This window comes from Ptychodera flava, chromosome 8, assembly GCF_041260155.1.
Source record: "Ptychodera flava strain L36383 chromosome 8, AS_Pfla_20210202, whole genome shotgun sequence".
NCBI classification, from domain to species: Eukaryota; Metazoa; Hemichordata; class Enteropneusta; family Ptychoderidae; genus Ptychodera; species Ptychodera flava.
Genome location: NC_091935.1, coordinates 42,532,932 through 42,552,273, shown reverse-complemented (window position 1 = coordinate 42,552,273; position 19,342 = coordinate 42,532,932). Strand labels below are relative to the sequence as shown.

At 37.8% G+C, this 19,342-nt stretch overlaps 1 protein-coding gene across 1 annotated transcript in view; it reads left to right on the top strand.

The window, feature by feature from the left end:
- The first annotated feature begins 2,338 nt into the window (after nucleotides 1-2,338).
- LOC139139381 (E3 ubiquitin-protein ligase UHRF1-like) overlaps nucleotides 2,339-19,342 on the top strand; it is a 187,516-nt gene continuing 170,512 nt past the window's right edge. The window contains exon 1 of the mRNA XM_070708281.1: nucleotides 2,339-2,621. Within this exon, the coding sequence (XP_070564382.1) occupies nucleotides 2,469-2,621 (153 nt within the window). The 5' untranslated portion in view covers nucleotides 2,339-2,468. The remainder of the gene's footprint in view (nucleotides 2,622-19,342) is intronic.

The following is a 19,342-nucleotide window of genomic DNA, read 5'->3' as shown; positions in this document are numbered from 1 at the left end:
TGATTATTATGTATAATATGATTGTCATCTAAAAAACTATTTAGCCTTTCATTTAGAATGTAAGAAAAAACTTTTCCTACACAACTTCCGACAGAAATGCCCCTATAATTTTTCGGGTCATATTTATCTCCTTTTTTAAATAAGTATGTCATAATGCTTGTATTCCAGATGTCTGGAAAGTTGGATGTATCTAGAACTGCATTAAATAATTTAGCTAAGGGTTCACAGAGAAAGGAGGAACCATATTTTAACAACTCTATACAAAACCCATCAATCCCTGCTGCTTTTTTACTTTTTAAATTTCTAATTGCTGATAACACTTCATTAGTTGTTATTGACTTATCCAGCTGCTGATTAGCCTGATTCTTAGTTTCTTCAGATGTTAAACTATCAATAATTTGCTGTTGGAAATCATTATACCTGTCATTTTCAATTGAGCAAGAATTTTTGTAAAATTCCATCCATGTTGCTGCTGAGACACAATCTCCAGTATTATTATCTTTATCATTATTTTTTAAGTACTTGATCAATTTCCACATATCATGTGAATTGTTGGCATGTAGACTGTTTAGTTTGTCTAAGTTGTTTTGCCAGAATTGCAATTTCTTATTTTTAACAAGTTTTTTAAACTTCTTTTTCTTTGTGTAATAGATAATTTTTAACTGACTGTCATATGGAGCTTTATTTAATAGTTTTGCTGTTGCTATTAGGTCCCTTTTTGCTGCATCACAGTTTTTGTCAAACCATTTTGATTTCTTTGTCTTAAAATTTTTCTTTCTCTGCTTTTGTCTATTGCAAATTCCACTGCAGGCTTTATCTAAGATGTCATTAAAATGCTTAGTGACATAATGATTGTCATAAAAATTCAATTCTATATGATGTGTACAAAATCTTTTGGACGCTAGACTTGCAGTTTTATGAAGAACAGTGACAGCTGTTGTATTTCTTACAATATCTTTCCATTGGAAGTTCAACTCGCATTTTTTACCAGTCCTGTTTACTGCCAATTTCTATTTATTACAAAAAATTATCCAAATGACTATTGCTATTTCACATTTTTCGAGGTTACATATTATTTTCTAGGTAGAAAGAGACCTCCATGGTTCTACAGAGTTTCGGATATATTCATTACATTTAAAAGTACCATGAACGATTGAAATAAAACATGACTAAATACAAAAATAGTTGAAAATAAAGTTTTTGCGCTTGGATTGGTTACTCATTTTACTTTTATTACAACCACAAAATTTTATAGTACTTTCTGGGTTCTACATAAGTCATCCACTGGTTAGCTGGTAGCTAGCTAATAGCTAGCTAAGAACGGCTATTAGCAGCTAAAAACGGATAATAGCTTGAATAGCTGAATAGCTGGGCTTTCTAGGGACTCCTCACTGGTTAGCTGGTAGCTAGCTAATAGCTAGCTAAGAACGGCTATTAACGGCTAAAAACGGATAATAGCTTGAATAGCTGAATAGCTGGGCCTTCTTGGGACTCCTCACTGGTTAGCTGGTAGCTAGCTAAGAACGGCTATTAGCGACTAAAAACGGATAATAGCTTGAATAGCTGAATCTTCTTGTGACTCCTCACTGGTTAGCTGGTAGCTAGCTAATAGCTAGCTAAGAACGGCTATTAGCGGCTAAAAACGGATAATAGCTTGAATAGCTGAATAGCTGGGCCTTCGAGGGACTCCTCACTGGTTAGCTGGTAGCTAGCTAATAGCTAGCTAAGAACGGCTATTAGCGGCTAAAAACGGATAATAGCTTGAATAGCTGAATAGCTGGGTCTTCTTGGGACTCCTCACTGGTTAGCTGGTAGCTAGCTAATAGCTAGCTAAGAACGGCTATTAGCGGCTAAAAAACGGATAATAGCTTGAATAGCTGAATAGCTTGGCCTTCGAGGGACTCCTCACTGGTTAGCTGGTAGCTAGCTATGAGGGGCTATTAGCGGCTAAAAACACTGCGTGGAAATTCTGAATAGCCTTAATAGCCAAATACAGCTACTGACAAGCTATTCATATGGCTAATAGCCATCTAGCTATTTAGGGAGATATTCAGCAACCCGCACCGTTCTCGCCACACGACGGCAGAAGCTGGCCGTGAGTAGCCCTGCGTACCGTGCTGTGTGTTCCGGGCGTCACACGGCCCCCATCACACGGCCCCCACTACTGTGGTGGGTGGGGGCCGTGTAACGCCCGGAACACACAGCACGGTACGCAGGGCAAGCGCGTGAGCAGTGAGTAGCCCCCGGCCCCCGGGCCCCCGTCTAGCCGTCTTCGTCTCGGCCAGCTGGCCTGGCCAAACAATTTTACTGAGTGAGATTGACGTCAATTCTCGCGAGATCTAAATTCCCGCCACAACTCACGTGTATAAATAGTGGTAATATCAGCTGTTGGTCGTATAGTGACTGCGGCTGACTGATACGGATCCTGGTTGTTGTTATTTTCACTCGGTCCCCATTTTGTGATCGACATGTGGATTCAAGTGCGTAGCATGGATGGCAAGAAATCCGTCCAAGTGGACGGTCTGTCAAAGTTGACGAAAATTGAAGATCTAAGAGCCAAGCTTGAAGTTCCTTTCGAAGCCCCTTCGGACAGACAACGCCTGTTCTACCGAGGCAAACAGGTGAGGAATACAGAGTTTGTTCAGTTTGACAGTAAGTCACAATACTTTCACTGATCAATGCACAACTATATGATTAGTGAACGCAGTAACATCATCCTCCAGGAGATATGAGTAGATTAAATCGACGACTTTTATATTTACTATCAGCGGTCATTCCTGGGCTTCTGGGACTTCTTCCGCGCCGTTGTTGTATGTGTTGCCAAACTATAACTGTGTGCCAAGTGTCCCAGACACAAGTTGAACTCTGTTTCCTAGTCAAATTTTAAGTAAAGAGAAATATTGTATGTGAATTCAGATTAGCTCGTATCATTATCACAAAAAAACACTTTGCGGGACACTGTCACCCTTTAAATACGTGGACTGTATTTATAATGAAGCTATTCCATATCAGCTATTCCTAGCTCATCGATGGCTGGCAGGTTCAATATAGAGCGCTTTAATACAGGTGCCGTGTTAACTTTGTAGTGGTATAGACATGGCAAGTAGTGTACTGCTGTGTTGGCAATATTTGTTGCATCAACCTTTAACCTGACTTTCAGCAATACTCAGGACAGTCTGTGTATGTCTATTATTTGAAATAAGATCGATTGTTTATGATTGGTCCATCAGTATGTCGGCGAGGAAGTACAGTGTTTGCTGTCACTGAAACATCAGAGAATTCACATACCATATTGCTATTAAATAGCAAAATGGTTGATGTGTACTTACTGCTTTTTTCGTTTAGTTGCAGGTATACTTGCAGTGTCTGTACCATTCTAGAAATAGAACTTAACTTTCACATAATATTATCAATACAAACATCCATTAACAAGCTCAGTAAACTTCAAAACAATAGCAATTATCAAAGAGCTGTGTTGTTAGTTGATACATCATACTAAAATAATCAGGCACTGCATGTATTCTTGTTTGGAATGAGTAACAATTAACACTGAGAATTTGCATGCTTTGAACATGAAAGAGAAACATGTGTATACTGGTTACTGGTTGGTCAAGTTGTGTTGTATAATTACCGGGCAGATTGGCATATTTACAGGTTGCACAGTTTTTAAAGTAATGTCCGTTTGTTGAAAAAATACAAGTTTGATGATAAACGTCCGATTAGCACATTAACATATACTGTATGTTTATCTATATAAACTATATAGTGTGCTAATTTTTCCTCCTATCAGTTGTGTTTGATGTGCACATTTCATACATGGTGGCATACAACACGCAGAGTACACTGGGATAGATCCTGCCGGAAGATTGGGACATTACTAGTGACGTCACTTATACTATTAGTTAAAACAAACCGTGAACTACAGTGCAAACGCTGGCAAAAAGCATTCAAACAGTGTCAGCATTCAAAAGTTTGGCTTTTTTACATATGATCAGAAGACAAAGATCAAAATTATTTTATAGTGAAAGGGGAAGTTCAGCAAGACTGATTTTTACATGTGTGTTACACCAGAGGTCGCGTTTACGCGTAAATCACGCGTATTTGACGCCGAAAATATTCATATGACGCGAAAATATGAGTTGATGCGTCAAGCTTGACGTGCACATCAGCCGCATGAGACATTCAATTCACGGCTTGCCACACTCACGCAGTTGACCATAGACCACCAATATGGAGTTATATATCATTGAAATCAGCCCTGTTTGATTGACAAATGCACGTGCACGCAGACATTGAATCTGTGAAATTGTATTGTATTCTTGTCGTTACAGCATACATAAAATTAGAACCCCTTGCTTTGTCTTGTCACAAAGGAGACTGTATAGTGATTGAAACATTTTAGCTTTGGTCACATGTGCGTCGGTACGTCGCTACTTGTTAAAAACCCCTTGGCAGAAGTGTGGGACGACGAAGCAAGGGCAACTTGGTGAGCAACCCAGTGGACTTTTGTCAAGTACAAAAATTTACGATGATACGAATAATTACTACGTTGTTTTGGCGACCTGTCATGACCCCATAACAAAGATCGATTGTTTATCTGATTCATTATTTCATCGCTCAAACTCTGAAATAATTGTTGCAGTTTACAACAAAAATTAGTGCAACCGGATTTTTTAAATACTATTGGATTGAAATAATAGATTACGTCGACTTAGACTGAACCAGCTTTGTAACTGAGGTTCGATGAGCGACGTTTACGGCGTCGGATCGTGTACGCACGTGTTAGTGATTTCAAATAAAAAACCCACAAAGATTGCAACATTGTAATAAAGGACGTCTTTTGACCAATATGACATTTAACGGATCTCGCAGGCACAGATTCAAACGAAATTGTTTGTTAGTAGTGAACAGAGAATTATTGAAGCGATGTCAAAGAAAATTCAATCCAGTTTATTTTCCTTCAATTTCGGCCAAACCCGTGAACGGGCGGCACCGGCTCCAGACAATGACACGCCACAGTCACCCGAACCTGGCTCGGCCTCTGACATGTCCAGCCAAGAGGTCGCAAGCAGCCCTCCTGAGAAAAGAGCAAAATCCGCGACGGCGAGAAAGTACCGACCCGAGTGGGAGACGGAGTTCGTGTGGTTGAAGATACAGAAACTGAAAATTGACGGCCATGAAGTCGATCGAATGTTTTGCTCTATATGCCGTTGCAGCGGAATGAATAATGCTTTCACAAGTGTTGAAGGATGTGGCGACCTCCAGCGATCGGCGCTCACACGACATCGAGACAGAGAAGATCATAAAATTGCGGTAAAATCTAAGCCGCTGAAGTCACGCATGGAAACCGTCGTCAAGCAAAATGCTGATAGGAGAAAAGATTCGCACGCTGGCATGATTCGTACGGTATATATGATGGCAAAAAACGAAATGGCAGATGATTTGTTTTCATCACTTATCGAACTTCAGCTACAAAACGACTGCAAGGCACTATTGGAGGCACCCCTGTACAAACACCACAGTAGCGTTTCTGAAATGCAAGAAGCAATCGCTTATGTTATAAACGAAGATCTTCAACGTGAAATTAACGCCAGTCCGCTAATATCAGTCATAGTTGAAGAGACTGTAAATGTGACCATTGATAAAAAACTTATCGTGTTTCTGAGAATTATGCGGACGCGAAACCGAAGAACGTTTTTTCGGGTAATATTACTATCCCAGCTGGTAATGCGGAGACCGTGACTGCAGCAATTTTCGCAGAGCTTGAGCGACGAAACATCGATTCAAGGAAGGTAATTGGTCTTGGCTCTGATGGAGCCTCAGTCATGACAGGTCGCCATAACGGAGTGGGAGTACGTATGCGTAGGGTAAACCCGTACTTGACACAAGTCCACTGCGCCGCTCACCGAGTCGCTCTTGCTTCGTCGGACGCTTCAAAGGGCGTTGAACAAGTAGCAAAGTATTGACGTACTGTGAATTCTGTGTACAATTACTTCGAGTACTCTGCCTCGAGATACGAACGTTTGAGGGAACTTAACCGCGCACTCGACAATCTTGATTTCTTGAGCCTAAAACAACCATGCTCTGTGCGCTGGCTATCGTTATAGTCCGTGGGCTGGAGGGGCCCACCGTGCACCCCCCCCATAAACCTACTACATGGGTATTTTTTTGTTCTTTGGGATCTGCTGAACTAGAAAAAAGATGTTAACATTGGATATTTTGGGATGCACTACCTGTTTGCACTGGTTTTTGATTTGTATGTACCGCAAAAAATGGCGAAAAATGGGTAGGGGTAGGGGGTACTATATCCTCCCTAAATCGAGTAAACTAGCATGAAATAGCACAAACCTTACATTTTTGGAAAGCTCAGATACTGCTCTTTCTGAGGAATACCAACTTTAGCAAAATTAATTTGTGTACATAGAATAGGACGACTTTAAAATGAATTTTTTTGACAATTTTGAAATTTTTTACCCAAAATACCATGTAACAATTGTGATTTACTTTTTATTAAGCAAAATTTTCACAACTTTTTGTGTTTAAATTATTCATTCCGACATATTAAACAAGAAAAAAAAGTGTTAACATCAGATATTTAACTCTACACTACTTCTCTGGCGTCCATTTTGAATTGCGTGTATCTGTATGGGGTGTGCAAAAGCTAGGGGTAGGGGTACAACATTCTTTCCTTGATGAAGTAAACTGCCTTGAAATGCCATATACCTTATAGTTTTGGAAAGCTTAGATACTGGTCTTTCTAAAATGCATAAGGTTTTAGTAAAAAAATATGACGTCATAGAATTGGATAACTTTAAATCGATTTTTTCTGGTAATTCAGCAATTTTAACAGGAAGGAAATACGAAAACTATTGTTTCCTCCCAATGAAGCAAATCAAACAGATTGATGGATGTTATGTACTAATTGCAATGTGCTGAAGAAGAAAATAAATGTCAAAATTGGGTATTTACAATGCATTATTGTCTCTACTCACTACAATTGCAAGTTTTGCTACATTGGTATATCGTGAATGGGCATTTTATTGTTATGCAATGAAATAATGCACAGCCTTAAAAAGAAGATTTTAAAACGCACACACATAGTCATATTGCCATTTTCTCCTTAAAGTCAATAGATTGTTGATGACTGTCTATTTTTATAATTTACTTTTTAAATATTTTTTTATAAAATAATTTTGATAAGACGTATTTGGAAAATTGTCTATGCCTCCTTGTCTTACTTATACAGCGAGCACTACTAACAAGCTATTAGGCCGTGGGCTAGAGGGGGCGTCTACGTGCACCCCCACCGCACAGGATAACAAACCTGTATTTTTCAGAAGCCTTGGGATCCCTAGAATAAGAAATAGGATTTTAACAGACAAAATACCGGTATAGGGACTCAATAGCTGTTACGGTCATGTTTTGAAGGGTACCGCAAAATCACGATTTTGTGACCCACATGGATTTTTGTCAAACCTGTCTTCATGTACGTCATCTGCTGAGCTTACTGTTGAACATGACCTAGCTTATGGGGTATCATTAGAAAGGTGATTTATTCTTCTTGAATATGGTATATAACAATATGCATATCTTCTATAGTTTTCATGAAATAGGGCCATAATTTACCCCATACCCCAAAGTTTATGTCGCAAATTACTGTCAAAACTAATCTAAAATCTACCAATTATTTACCTAGACATAATACAAAGGGTAATGCTGTGTATTAACTTTGTGTTATTTGCTACAGGAACATGTAAGAAACCTGAAATAAACTTTTGACAGAAAAAATATTGGGATCCTGTAGCTGTAACAGTCATATTTTGAAGGGTTCCGCAAAATCACGGTATTACTGAATCACATTCGTTTTTGTTAAACCTGTCTTCTTGTAAGTCTTCTGCTGAGCTTATTTTGAACATAAAGAGACATATGCGGTATCATTTGAAAGTTAATTTACTTTTCTTTAAAATGATATATTGCGATATGCAATATCTTCTACAGTTTTTATGATATGAGACCAAAACTTACCCCATACCCCAAAGTTTTATGTCGCAAGTTACAGTCAAAACTTACGTCAAATTCTACCAATTATTTTCCTAGACACTTTACAAAAGGCAATGCTTTGTATAAAAATATTTTTATTTGGTACAGGGACATGTCAAAAATATGAGTTAGACTTTTAACAGACAAAATATTGGTATTGAATGACTCTTACTTGCATGATTTGAAGGGTACCGTGAAGTCAGAGTAGTACCTACTCGCATATGTTTTTGTTAAATGTGTCGTCTTTTAAGTCATCTGCTGAGCTTACATTTTACCATAACCTAGTTTATGGGCTGCCGTTAGAAAGACAATTTATTTTGCTTTAAAATGACATATTGTAACATACAAGATCTTCTATAGTTTTCATGAAATAGGACCAAACCTTACCCCATACCCCAAAGTTTTATGTCGTAAATTACTGTCAAAACTAATCTTAAATTCTACCAATTATTTACCTTGACATTATACAAAAGGCAATGCTGTGTATCAAATTGTTTTATTTGATACAGGTACATGTTAGAAACTTGAAATAAACTTTTAACACAAAAATATCCGGATGGTGTAGCTGTAAAAGTCATATTTTGAATGGTACTGCAAAATCACAGTATTGCCAACTCGCATACATTTTCGTTAAACCTGTCTTCTTGTAAGTCGCCTACTGAGCTTATTTTTTATGATAACGTGGCAAGTTGGGCGTCATTAGAAAGTTAATTTACTCTTCTTTAAAATAATATATTGCAATATGCAATATCTTTTACAGTTTTCATGAAATAGGACCACAACTTACCCCACACCCCAAAGTTTTATGTTCAGAATTACAGTCAAAACTAATCTCAAATTCTGCCAATTATTTACCGGGACAAAATACAAAGGGCAATGATATGTATTAAATTTAGTTTATTTGCTACAGGTTCATGTTAGAAACTTGAAACGAACTTTTAACAGAAAAAATATTGTGATGCTGTAGCCGTAACAGTAATATTGTGAAGGGTACCACAAAATCATGGTATTGTCAACTCGCATACGTTTTTGTTTAACCTGTCTTATTGTAATTCATCTGCTGAGCTTACTTTTTAACATAAGTTGGTTTTTGGGATATCATTAAAAAGGTGTTTTTTTTTCTTTGATATAACATATTGTAATATACAATATCTTCTTTAGTGTTCAGGAAATAAGACCAAAACTTACCCCATACCCCTAAGTTTATATTGCAAACTACTGTCACTACTGATTTCAAATTCTACCAAACTTTTACCTAGACATATTACAAAAGACAATGATTTGTATGAAATCTGTTTTATTTGTTACAGAGACATGTCACAAATATGAGATAGACTTTTAACAGACAAAATACTGGGATTGAATGGTTGCTGCTGTCATGTTTTGAAGGGTACCGTAAAGTTACAGTCTTGCCCACTCGTAAGTGTTTTTGTTAAATGTGTCATCTTGTAAGTCATCTGCTGAGCTTACTTTTTACTCTAACCTATCTTATGGGCTATCATTAGAAAGACAATTTTGCCAGAAAGCGACCGACATTTGTAATATGCAATATCTTCAATAGTTTTCACGAAATAGGACCAAAACTTACCCAATATCCCAAATTCGCAAACTGGAAAGTTTTAGAACAGATGTAGTTTGCAAATCAAACTATGGATGGGCTGGGGTGATGAGGTTTTTGCTATGTCATTACAACTTAAGATGATAATGCACTTTATGATATGCTAAAAATAAGAGTGATGAAATCTTTGTAATGATACCCTACAATCTGGGTTATGGACAAAATAAAGCTTGGCAGATAAATTTCATGGAAACCTGTTTAATAAAATTTCACGGGTTTCAGCAACATGTCCTGCTATCCTTCAAACCATGATGCTAACACCTATTAAATTGCAATAATTATCCCGTTAATGGTATCTTTCATAGTTGGAAGTGTCTCTGTAACAAATAAAATAGGTTTCATACAAAGTTTGTCTTTTTTTAAAGAATTATTCAAAATTAAATACTAGTTTTGACAGTAATTTCCGGCATAAAACTTTGGGGTATGGGGTAAGGTTTGGTCCTCTTTCATGAAAACTATAGAAGATATTGTATGTTACAATATGTCATTTTAAAGCAAAATAAATTGTCTTTCTAACGGCAGCCCATAAACTAGGTTTATGGTAAAATGTAAGCTCAGCAGATGACTTACAAGACGACACATTTAACAAAAACATATGCGAGTCGGTAATACTCTGACTTCACGGTACCCTTCAAATCATGCAAGTAAGAGTCATTCAATACCAATATTTTGTCTGTTAAAAGTCTAACTCATATTTTTGACATGTCCCTGTACCAAATAAAATATATTTTATACAAAGCATTGCCTTTTGTAAAGTGTCTAGGAAAATAATTGGTAGAATTTGACATAAGTTTTGACTGTAACTTGCGACATAAAACTTTGGGGTATGGGGTAAGTTTTGGTCTCATATCATAAAAACTATAGAAGATATTGCATATTGCAATATATCATTTTAAAGAAAAGTAAATTAACTTTCAAATGATACCGCATATGCCTCTTTATGTTCAAAATAAGCTCAGCAGAAGACTTACAAGAAGACAGGTTTAACAAAAACGAATGTGATTCAGTAATACTGTGATTTTGCGGAACCCTTCAAAATATGACTGTTACAGCTACAGGATCCCAATATTTTTTCTGTCAAAAGTTTATTTCAGGTTTCTTACATGTACCTGTAGCAAATAACACAAAGTTAGTACACAGCATTACCCTTTGTATTATGTCTAGGTAAATAATTGGTAGATTTTAGATTAGTTTTGACAGTAATTTGCGACATAAACTTTGGGGTATGGGGTAAATTATGGCCCTATTTCATGAAAACTATAGAAGATATTGCATATTGCTATATACCATTTTCAAGAAGAATAAATCACCTTTCTAATGATACCCCATAAGCTAGGTCATGTTCAACAGTAAGCTCAGCAGATGACGTACATGAAGACAGGTTTGACAAAAATCCATGTGGGTCACAAAATCGTGATTTTGCGGTACCCTTCAAAACATGACCGTAACAGATATTGGGTCCCTATATTTGTCTGTTAAAATCCTATTTCTTATTCTAGGGATCTCAAGGCTTCTGAAAAATACAGGTTTGTTATCCTGTGCGGTGGGGTGGGAGGTGCACGTAGACGCCCCCTCTAGCCCAGGGCCTAATAGATTGTTAGTAATGCTTGCTGTATAAGTAAGACAAGGAGGCATAGACAATTTTCCAAATACGTCTTATCAAAATTATTTTATAAAAAATATTTAAAAAGTAAATGATAAAAGTAGACAGTCATCAACAATCTATTGACTTTAAGGAGAAAATGGCAATATGACTATGTGTGTGCGTTTTAAAATCTTCTTTTTAAGGCTGTGCATTATTTCATTGCATAACAATAAAATGCCCATTCACGATATACCAATGTAGCGAAACTTGCAATTGCAGTTAGTAGAGACAATAATGCATTGTAAATACCCAATTTTGACATTTATTTTCTTCTTCAGCACATTGCAATTAGTAAATAACATCCATCAATCTGTTTGATTTGCTTCATTGGGAGGAAACAATAGTTTTCGTATTTCCTTCCTGTAAAATTGCTGAATTACCAGAAAAAATCGATTTAAAGTTATCCAATTCTATGACGTCATATTTTTTTACTAAAACTTTATGCATTTTAGAGAGACCAGTATCTAAGCTTTCTAAAACTATAAGGTATCTAAGCTTTCAAAACTATAGGTATATGGCATTTCAAGGCAGTTTACTTCATCAAGGAAAGAATGTTGTACCCCTACCCCTAGCTTTTGCACACCCCATACAGATACACGCAATTCAAAATGGACGCCAGAGAAGTAGTTTATAGTTAAATATCTGATGTTAACACTTTTTTTCTTGTTTAATATATCGGAATGAATAATTTTAAACACAAAAAGTTGTGAAAATTTTGCTTAATAAAAAGTAAATCACAATTGTTACATGGTATTTTGGGTAAAAAATTTCAAAAATTGTCAAAAAAATTCATTTTAAAGTCGTCCTATTCTATGTACACAATTAATTTTGCTAAAGTTGGTATTCCTCAGAAAGAGCAGTATCTGAGCTTTCCAAAAATGTAAGGTTTGTGCTATTTCATGCTAGTTTACTCGATTTAGGGGAGGATATAGTACCCCCTACCCCTACCCATTTTTCGCCATTTTTTGCGGTACATACAAATCAAAAACCAGTGCAGACAGGTAGTGCATCCCAAAATATCCAATGTTAACATCTTTTTTCTAGTTCAGCAGATCCCAAAGAACAAAAAATACCCATGTAGTAGGTTTATGGGGGGGGTGCACGGTGGGCCCCTCCAGCCCACGGACTATTATCACGCGCCGTGAAATCAATTCAGAGCAATTGGCCAGCCCTTGTCATGGAGCTCGATGAAGATGCTCGCACTAATCCTACTGCTGACGGAATTGTCCGACAGTTAAAGCAGTACGCGTTCATTGCTTTGACGCACACATTGGCTGATGTTCTGCCAATCATGGATCGACTGAATTTGGTCTTTCAGCGGGAAAATGTTAACTTATCGCTGGTAAAACCCATGGTAAACGCTACGATCGCCAGCCTTGATGAATTACAGCGTGGTCAAATGTCAGGCGTCAATGAGCGAAATTTTGATCGGGAATTTCGGGAGTCAAATCGCCACTTCAGAGGGCACCTCCTGACATATGCCAGTGACACCAATGTTGCAGCCTACGGCCGAGTACGCGTGGATTTTATCGCGCATCTCACCACAAGTCTGAGGGATCGCTTTCCAGAGGAAGATCTCAATTTATTGAGCTGCCTTGACAAGGTTTTGAATGTCCGAAACTATCCAAATGAAAACTTAAACGAGTACGCGATCGCCGAAATCGTAGTGTTGGCAGACTACTTCGGAACACCAAAGGTCAATGATGCTGGTGTGGCAATCGCGCCACTGCTTGACGGAAATCAATTACGCGAACAGTTTGCCACCGTAAAGCGATCATTGGTGGGACACGGCATTGGAAAAACTTTGATGATGCCTGTCGCGTTCTCATAGAAGATTACGGGGATATTTTCCCATCATTCAAATCACTGGCAAATGTGGCACTTGTTTTGCCGATGTCTAGTGTACCATGTGAGCGGGGATTTAGCACTCAAAATAGGATCAAGACAGCCAGGCGATCTCGGCTGACGGACGATCATGTCAATACACTCATGCTAATTTCAATACACGGACCGCCATTAGCAGACTTCGACATCGATCGCGCGGTGACAACATTTAATGTGAAACAAAGGAAGAAATGATGAGGTTGATTGAAGACAGTTGTTTATAAAGTACAATTTTATTAGACAGTGAGACACTGAAATGCTGTGTTGACTCCATACTGATATTTCCATGGGCATTTTGTCTCTCCGTGACTGCAAAGTTGTCTTCTGGTATCTCCGTCACGCTGGTTTTACGGTATAGTTAACATTTCCTCCTGTTCAAAGATGTGAAGAATACTTACCATGTTTGTTTATTTTTCCCAGTCTCAGTCAAATATCGAGACTTGATTTATTGTTGACACGGTGTTGAACGTTAATTTTGTAAAGGGCATGACCCCACTATGTAAACATGTAAAGCTTATCTCGCTTTCTACGTCAATGTGACAACTTGTTACATACAGTGTTCAAATAAATGGGCCATTACTCAAGTTTACGCGTGATTTTGATGTTTCGACGCAACATTTTTTAAGGACGCGTCAAAAATACGTGCAGCCAAAAATCCTAGCGCGACCTCTGGTGTTACATGATGAAAGTGCCAAGCTTGGACCTTTTTTTCATGATTCAAAATACATTTAGTTGATGAAGCTCTAAACTGCAACATCCGCCGTTTCTGTAAAAAATTGTGCGAGTTATATGAATGGTGAAAATGGCTTTTCTGGAATAAGCGACCCCAAAGCTAACGCATATGTAATAAATATCAGCCTTGGTGAGCTTCCCCTATAGTATAAGGTGTATATCTAGTGTTCTCCCCAGGAACTTCTGAAACAGTATAACTTAATTTGAATAACAATATATATGTATATTTTATGCTAATTTTGTAACTACCTTAGTCAGTAACAGATATTACTTGCAGACTACACCCTTGAACACAATCGACTTGTGACTGCTCCCGAGGTGACCCTCAGTGCGCCAGAATGTGGAACAACAACGGGGGTTCCGTTTTGGGGGCATCATTGCAATGGCTTGTCCTGGCTGCAACACTGGAATTGATACATGTATGATTTTATACCTTTTTATTTCATTTCACGATGCCCTAAATATTGTAAAAGTGATCATGGATTTCAAAACTGGATCAACTGTAATTGTTTCTCAAAGTCAATCAAAAAAATCTACCCAAGTTATGAGTGCATGACACACATCGTTTCGACGTTATGTGAATGTACACAGACCTAGATATGGCTCTCTCTGACACACAGCAGTCTATACCACACAACAATACCGTGCCTTTTCCATCAGATGTTTGTTTCAACTAATCATAAAATTGCAGCCACTCTTGATTGAACCACTTTTCCTGACCTTCAGATCCTTACCAGTACCAGACATTGGAAAACGTGGGCAGTTGTCTATGCTTTGACATAGTGCCCTCTGGGCAAAAGATTTGCAACACAGGGCCTGTCGTAGAATGAAAATAATAAATCAACGATCGCTAACATGAAGTGTCTCTTGTAAAGTCAGAGAAGTACTACTCGCAGACCTTTATTTTCCTCCATTGAATACTCAGTTTTGTCGTGCCAACTTCAAAATTACTTTGGTGAAAAACTCCTGAGAACTAGCCAAAGTCCATTAGCACTTTATTACTTCAATTCTCCTAGGCAAAGACAAGCTCAACATAGCAGCTCTGGGTGCTTTGCACCCGATACCCCAGGACTCATCGTGTAAAATACCCAAAGTGTCAATATAAAAGGAAAACTGTCTAACCATTTCACACATTTTTGGCGATGAAATACACCCTTTATTGATCAGACACATGTTACTGCCCTTCCTTTCAGGTATACATGAAACATTTTCACACTTGATAATCTCACAGCAATAAAACTGATAAAATTGTCGCAGAGAACAGTGTGCCCTCTAAGCCCATTTGGCGCGCCATGACTCATGAATATTCTCTGTGACGCAAAAATGTTCAGTTGAATTGGAAATTATACATTGTGATTAAAGAAAATTTTACAAATTTTTCAATTGACTCAAAAGTTTCCTGGAATCTCTTTTGTTAGCGGCACACTGGCCAAGAAACATTAGGCCTCCAGTCACACCAAAAGAGTACCAGTGGATATGAAACAGGCCTGGGAAGAACACTGAATCTATGTATCTAATGTGTTTGATCTCTTGGATTTAAATTCATTTTTCGTAAATTTTTATTTGGCAAACAATAATTAACCATATCAACAGAAAGCTGAAGTAACTGTCTTTCATATTGAGCCAATGCAAAAAATACACAAAAGTTCTGAGGGCTTAAAATCTGTCATGTTTTAGCTCATGTGTTCACATACGTGAGCTAATGTCGCAGCGATGTCTGTTTGTCTATGTCTGCGTGCTCGATATCTCAAAAACGGCTCATCAGATCAGAATCAAATCAGGTACATAGATTCAGTTTGCAAATGGCAAGAACTGATTAGTTTTTGGTGAGGATGGCTTGCTTACTTTTTAGTCCCCACGGACACCATCCGGGGGGACTTATAGGTTTGGTCATGTCCGTGCGTCCGTGCGTCCGTCCCTCCGTTCACGCAGATATCTCAGAGACGCCTGGAGCGATTTCGTTCAAACTTTGTACAAGGATAGTACCCTACCTCATACAGATGCACGTCGATTTGTTTCACAATGCGATCAAATTTGGCGGTGTTAGAGGACTTTTTAGTTTTCACCTCCATAGACTCCCATGTATAAGGCAGTCAGTCCATAGACTCCCATGTATAAGGCCGTCCATAGACTCCCATGTATAAGGCGGTCCATAGACTCCCATGTATAAGGCAGTCCATAGACTCCCATGTATAAGGAAGTCCATAGACTCCCATGTATAAGGCAGTCCATAGACTCCCATGTATAAGGCGGTCCATAGACTCCCATGTATAAGGCGGTCTATAGACTCCCATGTATAAGGCAGTCCATAGACTCCCATGTATAAGGAAGTCCATAGACTCCCATGTATAAGGCAGTCCATAGACTCCCATGTATAAGGCAGTCCATAGACCCATGTATAAGGCAGTCCATAGACTCCCATGTATAAGGCCAAGAAAAATAAAAATTTAGTTTCTCATAGTATTCATATTGCAAAAAGGATGCAGTGACACAGTTTTTAGTCCCCACAGATAAAGTCCAGGGGGCTCATAGATTGGGTCATGTCAGTCCGTGAGTCCATCCATGTGAGTCCATCCGTTCACGCAGATATCTCAGACACTTTGACAAATGTCACGTGACCTTGGTGACCTTTGACCTCAAATATACATATTTGTCCATAACTCAGTAATCACTAATGCTACACCCTTCATATTTGGTATGATGGGACAGCTTATGACGCCACATATTGTTCCTCATTAATTATGTGCATATCTAATTTTGAGCGAGCCAATAGAGCCAGAGGTCTGATTTTTGGTTTGTAGGGATAACTTAGCAATACAATTTTTTTGACAAAATGTCACGTGACCTCAAAGACCCTTGACCTCAAATATACATATTTGTGCATAACTCAGTAACCACAAGTGCTACACTCTTCATATTTGGTATGAAGGGACACCTTATGACGCCCGGTTATGACGCCACATATTGTACCTCATTAATTATGCACATATCTAATTTTGAGCGAGCCGATAGAGCTAGAGGTCTGATTTTTGGTATATATGGATAACTTAGCAATACAATTTTTTTGACAAAATGTCACGTGACCTCGGTGACCTTTGACCTCAAATATACATATTTGTCCATAACTCAGTAACCACAAGTGCTAGACCCTTCATATTTGGTATGATGGGACAGCTTATGACGCCACATATTGTTCCTCATTAATTATGCGCATATCTAACTTTGAGCGAGCCAATAGAGCTAGAGGTATGATTTTTACCTTCTTGTGTCTATTTATAGACAGAGAAGGTATTAGAGTTGAAAACCAGTATGCTGCTGTCAACTACTTCCGTCTGTCAAGACTTCCGTCTGTCAAGATCCGTTGAGGTCATGCCATTGTGATGGGTCATATCATAAACTGGTGGGGGTGTTCATGGCTCAGGTTGAGGTGTGGGAGAACGATTTTGAGCTGTGACAAAAATCAAAAGGGACTTAGCGGCATAGCCACAGTGTTAAGCCTTTCTCCAAGGTTTCTTAGTTGACTACAATCTATTACAGACTACTGAGCTGACGTTAGGGGTACTCACTTTGTGTTTGCTCACTCTGTGAGCGCTAGTGTTTGGTACTGAGTTGCGTGGATATCCCCTCATGGCCTCACGTCATATGGGCCTGTTGCATAATCTGCAGAGATGATCATATGCCTCCGTCTGAAAACGGTCATTGTGTAAGCCTGTCGGCATTTTCCTTGCATTTTTTCTCATTTAATTTTGCAAAATATCGGCGAGTACCTCAATATTTCAAGATAACCCTCTCTTCCCAATCGTTTCCTGGAGTTTCAGAGTCATATGAACGAAAATGAGTGAAAATTTTAGACAGGAAAATCGGACGTCGGCCATGTTCAATGTTTACAGTACAATCAGAAGTTTATGTGGAGAAATTAACCAACAAACACTGTTCATGATGCCCGCCCTCTAGAGGCAGACCTTCCTATATGAAGTACCACATTTGATGCTTGTGGAAAGCTTGACCACACAATGGAGCATTTAAACTTTTAGAAAATGACAAACTGAATAAGAAGGTATTCAGAAAATGTCAAATACTGAGGAAAAATGGGCAAATATTCAAAATAAACAGGTTAACTGACTGGTCAGCTATAAAAAACAATGAAAATGTTTATGATCAAAAGTTTTTGAGATGCGCACATTTTAACAAATACAGAAATTATGAACATCATAAATATAAGACAAAACTATTTTTTCAGGGATGGGACAGGTTGGAAATGAGGGGTGAGAGACAAAGGCACTCCTATTGCTGCATGTGGATGCAGCCACACCATTTCATTTACAGCATACTTATTCACTGTGTTGTGTTCAAGTTCCATATTGTACTGACTGTCATACAAGGATAACATAATCAAATCAAATTAGAAAAGGATCAATGCTGTTGTGTGGATTTTGCTGAACATGGCTGATTTTAATATTTCGCCCTATATATTTGGTATCCAGCAAAGGCATATTTTGATGTAAAGTCAAAATTAACACTACATTGCTGACAATATATGTTACCGTGAACTTTTCTTTTTTAAATTATAGTATAGTAGTACTTCGAACAGATTAACAATTATCGTAATGTCAACCCATAATTTTACATCACAAAGACTGTAATTCTGCCAATTTTTTTTGTTTTCAGTCATTCTATAAATTTTGCACTGCACAAGATGATTGAACAAATTGCAATGTTTGAATTTGTAAACTCAAAGAATAAAAATCCTTTGGTCACAGATTAAATTATTTTTTGAAAAGAAATTTACTCTTAAACACTTTTAGCATACCATCAAAAAAGTTAGCTTTTCTTCTTTCTGTGTTGTCTTTCTTTTTCCTCGGGTCTTTTCTGTTGTCTTTATGTTTGTTTTTTCAATAAAAAAATTAAAAAAAAAACCAAAAAAACACTTTTAGCATATATTCTTTACGCGGTCATGTATTTCAAGGAAAATATGCCTATTAAAAACAGTAATTTCTTCACTTTCAATTATTTTCAATACTATGACAATTATCAGCCATGAGGTTATACAAACACAAGACCAGATAAGCGTTTTTCGTCATTTCCACATGACTCTTTGGAAAATCCATTAAAAACAGTTAAAAGTGACTTAAATGATCACTTGGTTACAGATGCCAGGTTGAGTATTTCACATACACTCAGGTCAGTAGGGAAGTGCGTCATTACTATTTTGGACTGTTAATTCTTATTTCTGAATTATTTAACTTTTTTTCCACATTGAACTATCTTTAGGCAGTTTATACTGTAGCTTAGAATTTTTTTATTTGATGTATTTAATCATCTTTTGGGTTCTTTGGGTCCATATCCCACCTCATGCCCCTACATTGTCAACTATTTACCAACAACTCCATGCCAACAACCAATTACCTGACCTGGCCACACAT